Source organism: Erythrolamprus reginae, chromosome 9, assembly GCF_031021105.1.
Source record: "Erythrolamprus reginae isolate rEryReg1 chromosome 9, rEryReg1.hap1, whole genome shotgun sequence".
Lineage (NCBI taxonomy): Eukaryota > Metazoa > Chordata > Lepidosauria > Squamata > Dipsadidae > Erythrolamprus > Erythrolamprus reginae.
In genome coordinates, this window is record NC_091958.1 from 51,207,489 (window position 1) to 51,219,077 (window position 11,589).

General features: G+C 44.5%; 1 protein-coding gene across 1 annotated transcript in view; it reads left to right on the plus strand.

Moving 5' to 3' along the window:
- TRRAP (transformation/transcription domain associated protein) overlaps positions 1 to 10,610 on the plus strand; it is a 108,696-nt gene extending 98,086 nt beyond the window's left edge. Inside the window, exons 44-46 of the mRNA XM_070760239.1 lie at positions 2,108 to 2,311; positions 5,259 to 5,453; positions 9,273 to 10,610. Coding sequence (XP_070616340.1) covers positions 2,108 to 2,311; positions 5,259 to 5,453; positions 9,273 to 9,557 — 684 coding nt within the window. The 3' untranslated portion in view covers positions 9,558 to 10,610. The remainder of the gene's footprint in view (positions 1 to 2,107; positions 2,312 to 5,258; positions 5,454 to 9,272) is intronic.
- Positions 10,611 to 11,589: the final 979 nt, after the last annotated feature.

The following is an 11,589-nucleotide window of genomic DNA, read 5'->3' on the forward strand; positions in this document are numbered from 1 at the left end:
TATATATATTTATTTTATTTATTGATTGATTGATTGGATTTGTATGCCGCCCCTCTCCGTGGACTCAGGGCGGCTAACAACAGTGATAAAAACAGAATGTAAAAATCCAATACTAAAACAGCTAAAAACCCTTGTTATAAAACCAATCATACATAGAAGGAGCAAAAAAAAACCCCAACCCAACTGAGACTGGTATTTTCTCAACCTCAGCAATTTGAAGATGGGTGGACTTCAACTCCCAGGATTCCCCAGCCAGGAGGAGGAAGCCATTCCCCAGCCATGATGCCTCAACATGCTGGGAATTGAAGTCCATCCATCTTAAAGTTTCAGAGATTGAGAAGAGATAGAGAAAAAGAACATCAGTGGTGAAAAAAGTCAGGTTCTACATTTAGGCAAGAAAACCAAAATGCATAGGTAGAGTATATGTGGTACGTTGCTCAACAGTGGTAACTGTGAGAGGGATCTTGGTTTCCTAGAGCAGTGTTTCCCAACCTTGGCAACTTGAAGATATCTGGACTTCAACTCCCAGAATTCCCCAGCCAGCATTCGCTGGCTGGGGAATTCTGGGAGTTGAAGTCCAAATACCTTCAAGTTGCCAAGGTTGGGAAACACTGTCCTAGAAGACAACCATTTAAATAGCAGCCAGCAGTGAACAGCACCTGCTGAAAAAGCCAACACAGTTCTAGGCTGCATTAACCGAGGGATGGAATCAAGATCACGTGAAGTGGAGGCTGTTGGGGCCTGGATGGGTGTCAACAGACTCAAACTCAACCCTGATAAGACAGAGTGGCTGTGGGTTTTGCCTCCCAAGGACAATTCCATCTGTCTGTCCATCACCCTGGGGGTGGTGGTGGTGGAATTACTGACCCCCTTGGAGAGGGTCCGCAACTTGGGCGTCCTCCTCGATCCACAGCTCACATTAGAGAAACATCTTTCAGCTGTGGCGAGGGGGACGTTTGCCCAGGTTCGCCTGGTGCACCAGTTGCGGCCCTATCTGGACCGGGACTCACTGCTCACAGTCACTCATGCCCTCATCACCTCGAGGTTCGACTACTGTAACGCTCTCTACATGGGGCTACCTTTGAAAAGTGTTCGGAAACTTCAGATCGTGCAGAATGTAACTGCGAGAGCAGTCATGGGCTTCCCCAGGTATGCCCATGTTACACCAACACTCCGCAGTTTGCATTGGTTGCCAATCAGTTTCCGGTCACAATTCAAAGTGTTGGTTATGACCTTTAAAGCCCTCCAGGGCATCGGACCAGAATATCTCCGGGACCGCCTTCTGCCGCACGAATCCCAGTGACTGATTAGGTCCCACAGAGTTGGCCTTCTCCGGGTCCCGTCAGCTAAACAATGTCAGTTGGCGGGCCCCAGGGGAAGAGCCTTCTCTGTGGCGGCCCCGACTCTCTGGAACCAGTTCCCCCCAGAGATTAGAACTGCCCCTACCCTCCTTGCCTTTCGTAAACTCCTTAAAACCCACCTTTGTCGTCAGGCATGGGGGAACTGAGATATCTCCCCCGGGCCTATACAATTTATGTATGGTATGTTTGTATGTATGTTTGCTTAATAATGGGTTTTTTTAAATACTTTAAATTGTAAATTATTAGATTTGTCGTGAACTGTTTTATTGTGTGTGAGCCGCCCCGAGTCTACGGAGAGGGGCGGCATACAAATCTAATAAATAAATAAATGAATGAATGAATGATTGAATGAATGAATGAATGAATAAAGTAAGTAAGTAAGTAAGTAAGTAAGTAAGTAAGTAAGTAAGTAAGTAAGTAAGTAAGTAAGTAAGTAAGTAAGTGTTAATACCACTTTATAAGGCCACACTTGGAATATGGCATTCAGTTTTGGTTGCCACGATGCAGAAAGGATGTTGAGGCTAAAGTGCAGAGAAGAGCGACAAAGATGATGAGAGGACTGGAGGCTAAAACCTATGAAGAACGGTTGCAAGAACTGGGCATGGCTAGTTTAATGAAAAGAAGGACCAATATTGCAAACAATATTGCATTAGGCGTTTCCACGGACCACAGGTTGAGAGCCTTCACCCTACACCAATCAAACATAACCAAGCCACCTCCTGACCATCGTACGCTTCCTTTCTCAGGTCCTCCGGGATATCCTGAAGGAAGTTCAAGGCAACATGGTGCCGCGTAGCATGCTGAAGGAATGGGCCCTTCATACTTTCCCCAACGCCACCGACTACTGGACGTTCCGGAAGATGTTCACGATCCAGTTGGCGCTGATCGGTTTCGCGGAATTTGTCTTCCATCTCAACCGGCTCAATCCCGAGATGTTGCAGATTGCTCAGGTGGGTTTCGAAGGGAGGGTTGGGATCTGGGAGCTTGTGTGTGTGTGAGAAGTGATCCAGGTACTGACCTCGTTGTTGTTGTGGGCTCTCAGCCGCAGGCCCCTCCAGCAGCCAAATCAGAGGAGGAGGAGGAAGCGGGCATAGGAGTCGGGGTCAGCATAAAGGCAACTTGAGATCTCCGAGGTGGAGGAAATGGAGCAGGAAGAAGGTGTTCTGGTTTCTGGTAGAAGTTTAGTAATTACGAATAACTCTCATTAAATGCATCATTTCGTGAATAAAGCAACATGGGCTTCCCCAAATATACCCATGTCACACCAACACTCCGCAGTCTGCATTGGTTGCCGATCAGTTTCCGGTCACAATTCAAAGTGTTGGTTATGACCTATAAATCCCTTCATGGCTCCGGACCAGAATATCTCCGAGACCGCCTTCTGCTGCACGAATCCCAGCGACCAGTTAGGTCCCACAGAGTGGGCCTTCTCTGGGTCCCGTCAACTAACCAATGTCGTTTGGCGGGACCCAGGGGAAGAGCCTTCTCTGTGGCAGCCCCAGCCCTTTGGAACCAACTCCCCCCAGAGATTAGAATTGTCCCCACCCTCCTCGCCTCTCATAAGCTTCTTAAAACCCACCTCTGCCATCAGGCATGGGGCAACTGAGATATTCTTTCCCCCTAGGCCTTTGCAATTTACGCATGGTATGTCTGTATGTATGTTTGGTTTTTATAATAAGGTTTTTTTTAGTTATTTTAGTATTGGATTGGATAGTTACATGTTGTTTTTATCATTGTTGTTAGCCGCCCCGAGTCTACGGAGAGGGGCGGCATACAAATCCAATAAATAAATAAATAAACAACTTGCTTCCTCAGCTACCGATATTTCTCCACGGCTTAGCTGTTTGGTATGACGTCATCTACAACCGTGCCTTAACTAGATCGCAAGTTACAGGGAAATGTCAGGGAAATATCAGGGAATTTCAAAATGCTTCCCCCCCCTGGACACCCCAATTTGGGTACTTGGGTCAAAACACCCCTTTAGAATCGTGTGTGTGTGTGTAAACTGCCCACACTTTCCACACAGATACACGTTAGTTTTTTGCCCACAGCTGCATACGCAGACGTCGTTTTACCTCAGAAAAGGAACTTCCGATGTTTTCTCCAGCCACTGAGGAGAACTGAAGAGGTTGAGAAGAAGGCCCAGAACTCTTTTGTCTTTTCCTTGACTTGCTCTTCAGGTGAAAAGATGCTGAGTTTGCCGAATATTTTAATGGACCCTCTTCTCCCCCCCCCTTCCAATTCTCAGCCGTTTCTTTTCAGCCGCGTTCTCAGGGAGAACGTCGAAGGTTTCTGCGTGGAGCGGGAAGAAAAAGCCAGAAAACGAGAGCAATTTCGCCCTCCCCCCCCCCCTCGGGCCGGCCCATCCGGCAGCACAACAAAAGTAGCCATTATTCAGGATTGATACCTTGCTGAGAGAGTTTATACCTGTCATCTTTATATGCCGGTTAATAGAGGGCTGCGTGCGTAGCTGAATTTCTTGTTAACCTCGCTGTGCCGATCCCGCCTGAGCGGGTTGGGGAAAGCGTCGCTTTGCATTCCGCCCGAACGTCAACCTCATCTATCAGAAACGTCGCCTACAATTGAATGGGAAGAGGTCTCCCCTCCCTTTCTTCCCCCCCAATCTTAAATCTCTAAGGAGCCACAGGCAAAGAAAAATGTTGAGGGAGGTTAAGGACCTATCCCATTGTTATTAAAATTGCATTAATTCCTTGTGTGTCCAATCACACTTGGCTATTCTCTTCTCTTCTCTATATTCCATATTCTATATTCTGTTCTGTTCTATTCTGCATTCTGTTTTCTTCTATTCTCTATATTCTACTCTGTTCTGTTGTGTTCTTTATATTCTGTTCTATTCCATTCTGCATTCTGTTCTCTTCTGCTCTCTATATTCTATTCTAACCTCTATATTCTGTTCTGTTGTGTTGTGTTCTCTATACTCTCTTCTGTTGTATTCTGCATTCTGTTCTCTATATTCTCTATTCTATTGTATCCAACCTTCTATTCTATTCTATTCTATTCTATTCTATCCTATCCAATATTCTATTCTGTTCTATTCCATTCTGCATTCTGTTCTCTATATTTTATTCTAATCTCTATATTCTATTCTATTCTGTTCTTTTGTGTTGTCTATATTCTGTTCTGTTCTATTCTATTCTGCATTCTGCATTCTGTTTTCTATATTCTATATTCTATTCCATTCCGTTCCATTTTGAATTCTGAACTCTGTTCTCTTCTGTTCTCTATATTCTATTCCATTCTGCTGTGTTCCCTATAGTCTATTCTGTTCTATTCTATTCTGTATTCTGTATTCTGTTCTATACTCTATATTCTATTCTAATCTCTGTATTCTGTTCTGTTGTGTTCTTTCTATTCTATTCTATCCCATCCCATCCTATTCTATTCTATTCTATTGCAACTGTACTTAACCACTGAAGAGGGCTCCTTCCACTACCGTAATACCGGAAGTCCCCAAGGCACAACCGCAGCGGAGGGTCAAAATTTCCATCTCTGAGTGGAATGTTGGGTTAAGCAAGATTGCTGTGTTACCTCGCCACAGACACTAAGTGAATCACTGCAGTGGTTACATGCTGTGTTGGGTACATGTGCGAAAAACATTCATAAGTGCCCTTTTTCCCCCCAGGGCATCGTAACCTTGAACGTTCATTATACAAACCATCATAAATGGAGAACTACCTGCACATTGTCTCTTTCCGTCACGTTAACCACTGATTTTTGGGGAGAAGGGTTTGGAAGCCTCGGGGGACCCCCCCCCTGAAGGTTTTGGAGGGTCCCCTGTGGCCCCAGGCTGTGCATTATTGTCTTGGAGTAGATTTTCTTTCCCCCTTTCTCTCTCTCTCGTTCCTTCCAACGTTGTGCTTGTGTTTCCTTCCTTAGGATACGGGCAAATTAAACGTGGCCTATTTCCGGTTCGACATCAACGACGCGACTGGAGACCTGGATGCCAACCGTCCCGTCCCGTTCCGGCTCACCCCAAACATTTCGGAGTTCCTCACCACCATCGGGGTCTCCGGGCCCCTCACAGCATCCATGATTGCCGTGGCTCGTTGTTTTGCTCAGCCAAACTTCAAAGTAAGTGCGTAGTGGCTGTTGTGGCGCTGGGTCCCCTGTGCTGGGAAGGGCACCCGGTCGCTCCTTTGGCTACCGGAACATTTATTGGTGGATTGATTTTTAAACGGATGGATATATTATTTATTTGTGTGCTGCCTTTATTAGGTTTACAAGTAATGTAGGACAGTGAACATGTTCTGTCGGGCTCTCTGGTAGAATCCTCCCAAAAATTCACAGGTACAAATTTCAGACACACGTTTGAAAATTCAAAACAATGTTCTTTATAATGAAAATTCACTTAAACCAAGCCCTCTTTTGGTATAGCAAAGAGCCCTCGTCTCCAAACAAACTGGTAATTTGTACAAGTCCCTTATCAGTTCTGTGATACTTAGCTTGCAGCTGTGAGGCAATTCACAGTCTTTCTTCTTTCACAAAGTGACACACACTTTGCTCTGGTTTAGTTTCAAAGCGGGGAAAAATCAGCACACAAAAGGTCAAAGTCAGCAAAGCAGTCACGAAACACAACGATCAGATAATCCTCCACAATGGCCAAACCCACAGGCTGCTCTTTATAGCAGCCTCACTAATGACCACAGCCCCACCCAACCACAGGTGGCCTCATTTTCTTTGATAATAATCTCTCAGTTGTTGCTGCCTATGCATCGCTCTCCGCATGCGTGGCTGTATCATGAACTCTTGTTCCGAACCCAAGGAGGAGCTAGATAATTGATCTCCTTCTGAGCTGTCTGCCACACTCTCCTCCTCCCTGTCACTCATGTCTTCTTGGTCAGAGGAGCCTTCATCATCAGATTCCACCGGGGGCAAGACAGGCCTGCAGCATGTGGATGTCTCCCCCACAGCCACAGTCCTTGGGGCAGGAGTAGGGCCAGAGCTAACCACAACAGAATATAGGCAATACACCTTCTTCCTCCTGTTTTCCTCACAGCAATAACCTTGTTAGGTCACCCAGCTGACTTTCATGCCTAAAGCTGGACTAGAACTCCCATTCTCCTGATGATTGGTGCAAAGTCTACCAGCTGAATTTCATGCCTAAAGCTGGACTAGAACTTTCATTCTCCTGGTGATTGGTGCAAAGTCTACCAGCTGCTTTCATGCCTAAAGCTGGACTAAAATTCCCAGTCTCCCGGTGATTGGTGCAAAGTCACCCAGCTGCTTTCATACCTAAAGCTGGACTAGAATTCCCAGTCTCCTGGTGCTTGGTCCAAAGTCACCCAGCTGCTTTCATGTCTGAGGCCGGACTAGAACTCCCAGTCTCCTGGTGATTGGCCCAAAGTCACCCAGCTGACTTTCATACCTAAAGTTGGACTAGAACTCCCAGTCTCCTGGTGCTTGGTCCAAAGTCACCCAGCTGACTTTCATACCTAAAGCTGGACTAGAACTCCCAGTCTCCTGGTGCTTGGTCCAAAGTCACCCAGCTGACTTTCATACCTAAAGCTGGACTAGAACTTCCAGTCTCCTGGTGATTGGTCCAAAGTCACCCAGTTGACTTTCATACCTAAAGCTGGACTAGAACTCCCAGTCTCCTGGTGATTGGCCCAAAGTCACCGAGCTGACTTTCATACCTAAAGCTGGACTAGAACTCCCAGTCTCCGGGTGATTGGCCCAAACTCATCCAGATGGCATTCACACCAATAGTGGGACCGGAACTCACCATTTCCTGGTTCCAAGGCTGGTACCTTAACCAAATTATTTCTCTTTAGTTTCTATTTATTATTAAATTTATATGCCACCCATCTCAAGTTACTCTGGGCATCTCGCAGCTCTATAAAAATGTAAATATAAGGATATTCAAAGCATTAAAATGAAGATTAACAATAATTAATGAAAGAAATTCCACCTGCAAAGCACTATTTTGTCTGCGTGGGTTTTTCACAACTATCCTGATATTGACAATGCAGATTTGGATATTCTGAATATTTGAGTATCTTTTCGGCCCTCTCGGTTAATGACCGCAATAGAGAAAATTTACATTCCTAATAAATTATGATGATCACCCTGAAGGCATGATCATAAATTGTGCCAAATTAGCATCAATTGTAACAGATTGTGATGGTCGCCCCGGATAAATGATCGTAAATTGTAATAAATTATGATTCTTATCATGGATAAATGATCATAAATGCAACCTTCCCTCTTCCCAAAAGAGGGTGAGATTAAAATATTTTATCAGTTTGCTACAAAACATCCAGCTTCAGTATTTCTCGCCTGGTCCAGACCGCGAATTCAAACCCTTCTCTTATTTGGCTTATTCTTAAATGGATTTGTTGACATAAAGAATCCAAATAAATGCCTAGAAAGTCCTCACGAACCATAGAGTATTTCCAAGACGGTCCCAAATTCCCCCATCGTTCTAATCCAGATCTGGGCATTCTATGACCTCCGGGCTACATGTGGCCCTTTGGATGTTCCTATCTAGCACACATGGATTGGTTCATATTGATTGATTGATTGATTGATTGATTGATTGGATTTATATGCTGCCCCTCTCCGAGGACTCGGGGCGGCTTACATACAAATTTAATAAACAAACAAACAAACAAACAAACATATAAAGGAACAATACAGCATCCTAAATCCAATTAGTTTAAGTTAATTAATCTAAAAACCTAAGACCATTTAAAAACTCTCATTCCCATTCAATCAACTAACTTACAATATATTTATCGGCCAGGGGGCTAGAATCTAGTGGCCCCAAGCCTGGCACCATAGATGGGTCTTCAGACACTTGTGGAAGGCAAGGAGGGTGGGGGCAGTATGAATCTCTGGGGGAAGCTGATTCCAGAGGGCTGGGGCCCCCACAGAGAAGGCTCTTCCCCTAGGTCCCTTATACGTAACATATATTATGTGTTATATATTATGTGTTATTATATATTTCATATTATTTTATATTTTATATTCATGAATAAATGTCGAGACTCTAGAAAGAGTGCAAAAGAACAACAAAGATTATTAGGGGACATATGAAGAACAGTTGGAGGAACTGGGCATGGCTAGTTTAATGAAAAGAAGGACCAGGGGAGACATGATAGCAGCCTTCCAATATCTCAGGGGTTGCCACAAAGATGAAGGAGTCAATCTATTCTCCAAAGCACCCGAGGGTAGAACAAGAAGCAATGGGTGGAAACTAATCAAACAAATCCCAGCGACCAGTTAGGTCCCACAGAGTGGGCCTTCTCCGGGTCCCGTCAACTAAACAATGCCGTTTGGCGGGAGCCAGGGGAAGAGCCTTCTCTGTGGCGGCCCCGACCCTCTGGAACCAACTCCCTCCAGAGATTAGAATTGCCCCCACCCTCCTCGCCTTTCGTAAGCTCCTTAAAACCTACCTCTGTTGTCAGGCATGGGGGAATTAAGATATTCTTTCCCCCTAGGCTTCTACAATTTATGTATGGTACGTTTGTATGTATGATTGGTTTTAAAATAAGGGGTTTTAGGTATTGGATTGTCGCATGTTGTTTTTACCACTGTTGTTAGCCGCCCTGAGTCTACGGAGAGGGGCGGCATACAAATCCAATAAAATGAAATGAAATGAAATAATCAAGGAGAGAAGCAACTTAGAACTAAGGAGACATTTCTTGTCAGGGAGAACAATTAATCATTGCATTGGGTTGCCTTCAGGGGTTGTGGTCCATCTTCTAATAATTAATGGAATGGCTTGTCACCAGAAGTTGTGAGTGCTTCATCTTTGAAAGTTTTCAAGAAGAGTCTGGAGAGCCATTTGTCAGGAATGGTATTTGGGTCTCCTGCTCGAGCGAGGGGTTGGGCCAGAAGCCCACCAAGGTCCCTTCCATCCTCTTACTCTGTTACTCCGTTCTCTTCCAGGTCGACGGCATCCTGAAGACCGTGCTGCGGGACGAAACCATCGCTTGGCACAAGAAGACCCAAGAGGACACCTCCTCTCCGCTTTCCGCAGCCGGCCAGCCGGAGAACATGGACAGCCAACAGCTGGTGTCGCTGGTCCAGAAAGCTGTGACCGCCATCATGACCAGGCTCCATAACCTGGCTCAGTTCGAAGGCGGGGAGAGCAAAGTCAACACCTTGGTTGCGGCGGCCAACAGCCTCGACAACCTGTGCCGCATGGACCCCGCCTGGCATCCCTGGCTGTAGATGTGTCCCGAAGACTTTGGGACGGTAGCGAAACCCGTCGAGACGCAACCATCGCGGATGGTTCTTCACCCATCTCAGCCCTGATGTTTCCGGCATGATCATGTTTCCCACGAGCTTTGGTGTCTTTTTCAGACTCTCATCTCAAAAGTTAGGATTCCTTCCCCATCATGCTGACACCCATCCATCCCGAGGAGATCATCAGAGGGACGAGATTTTTGAACTTTTCCACGTGGACACGTCTTTATTTTATGCAGTGAGCAAGAAAGAGCGAAGATGCCACGGTGGGAAGGGGACACACGAGTGTTTTGAGACTTGGCCTAGGAGACCTCCTCGGCCAAATTTGTTCTCTTTTAAAGAATTATTCGCCCCCTCCTTGAGGATCCTGATGTACGAAGATATTTCTTTTTTGCTTTTTTTAAACTGCTGGTCGATTACAAAGACAGCTGAAAGATCTTTAGGCGAGTTAGGAGAGGGCATTGTACAGTGATTTTTGTAAGAAAGATGTACAGGGAATACAAAAAAAAAAAATTTGTTGGTGTTTTTAATTGTTTCAGTTGCTAGTTGGTTAAAAACAACAACAACAACAACTAGGAAATGATCAAATTGTGCTACTTCTACGAACTTTCTACCGTCAAAGTGGAGTCATTTCGAGGTTGGCGAATCCCTTAGGCTTAAAAGGAGCTTCCTTCAACCTGAAACTGTCCTCCATTAAACAAGTATTTGGAAGTGACCCATTCGCTCAAATCTCCCTTTGAAAACCCCTTGAAAGCTTTTTTAAAATTTGTTTGTCTGTTTGGTTTTTTTTTTATTTCTGACCTGTTTAAATGTATATCCTTAAAGTAACTTCCCCTGGAGCTGGTTTTTATTTTTTTAGCTGTGTAATTTAAAAGAAGAACCCCCCCCCAAAGAAATTGTTTTTCTTGCATCCATTTTAGCCCTCTTTTTATATATATATATATATGAAACCGTATTGCAATATTGAGAATTGTTCCGGTTCAGATTTATAAAAGAATGAACTTTTCTTCCGAATAAATATTATTCATTTGTCAAGAATCCTGCGGCACCACACTTAATGTTGGTCCTAGGGCAGCTGGTGGGATCTTCTGAAGATGAAGGTCTTCAGAAGATCTTGCCAAACTAAAGCAGACTTCAGGAAGTCCTTGGTTTTCAACCATAAATGGAGCCTGTCCATGATGGCTTAATTCGTGTTTTTGCTAACGGCCACATTCCTTCCCCAGGGTCATCCCAGTGGTTCTCTACAGCAAGATCTTGGAAGGAGAAAGATTTGAAGGACAGCCAGAAACAGCCTTGCCAGCTGGCCTTCTGTGATATGGGTGTTTGGAGTCGCCCACGTTTGCCCTTGGATTCAAGGTGGTCTGTAGAATGCAAAGAGGAATCTCCTGTCCATCCAAGTCCAGGTGGTCCCTTAACCCTGCTGTGCTGTTCAGAAAAACTCCCTAATGTTATGTTCCCGGGTCTATTTGACCCGGACCACAAATTGATCATTTTAGGTACTTATATTTGGTCTTTTTGAAAGCTTTTTTCACTTGGAAACAAGTTTGAACATTTCTGCACACATTGAAATGAAAATTGAAATGAAAAAATGAATGCTTATTGGTTTATTTTGCTGATAAAATGTGCGCCCCCCCCCCCGTTTTTGTGATTTTTTTTTTTCAATTTATGCATAGTTTAGCTTGCAAAATGTGTTCAATTTTACTAAAGTTGGTGTGGGATTGGTAGTTTGAACATTTCTTCCTTTTATAATCAAAATAAAGCAATATGCATAATTTTTTTCAGTTCAGTTTTCATATCATTGTGTGCAGAAATGTTCAGACTACTTTCCAAGTGAAAAAAAGTTTTCAAATTGACCAAACATAAGCACTGGGAACAGAACAAGTGTGACTTTTCCCCCCAGCAAGATAGAACCCCCCCCCCCCCCCAAAAAAAAAATTCTCATAGAGAGAACCCCTGAAATGATGAAAAGTCATGAAATTTCAAGTTTCAGATATGCAGGGAAAATTTTTTACAGGGT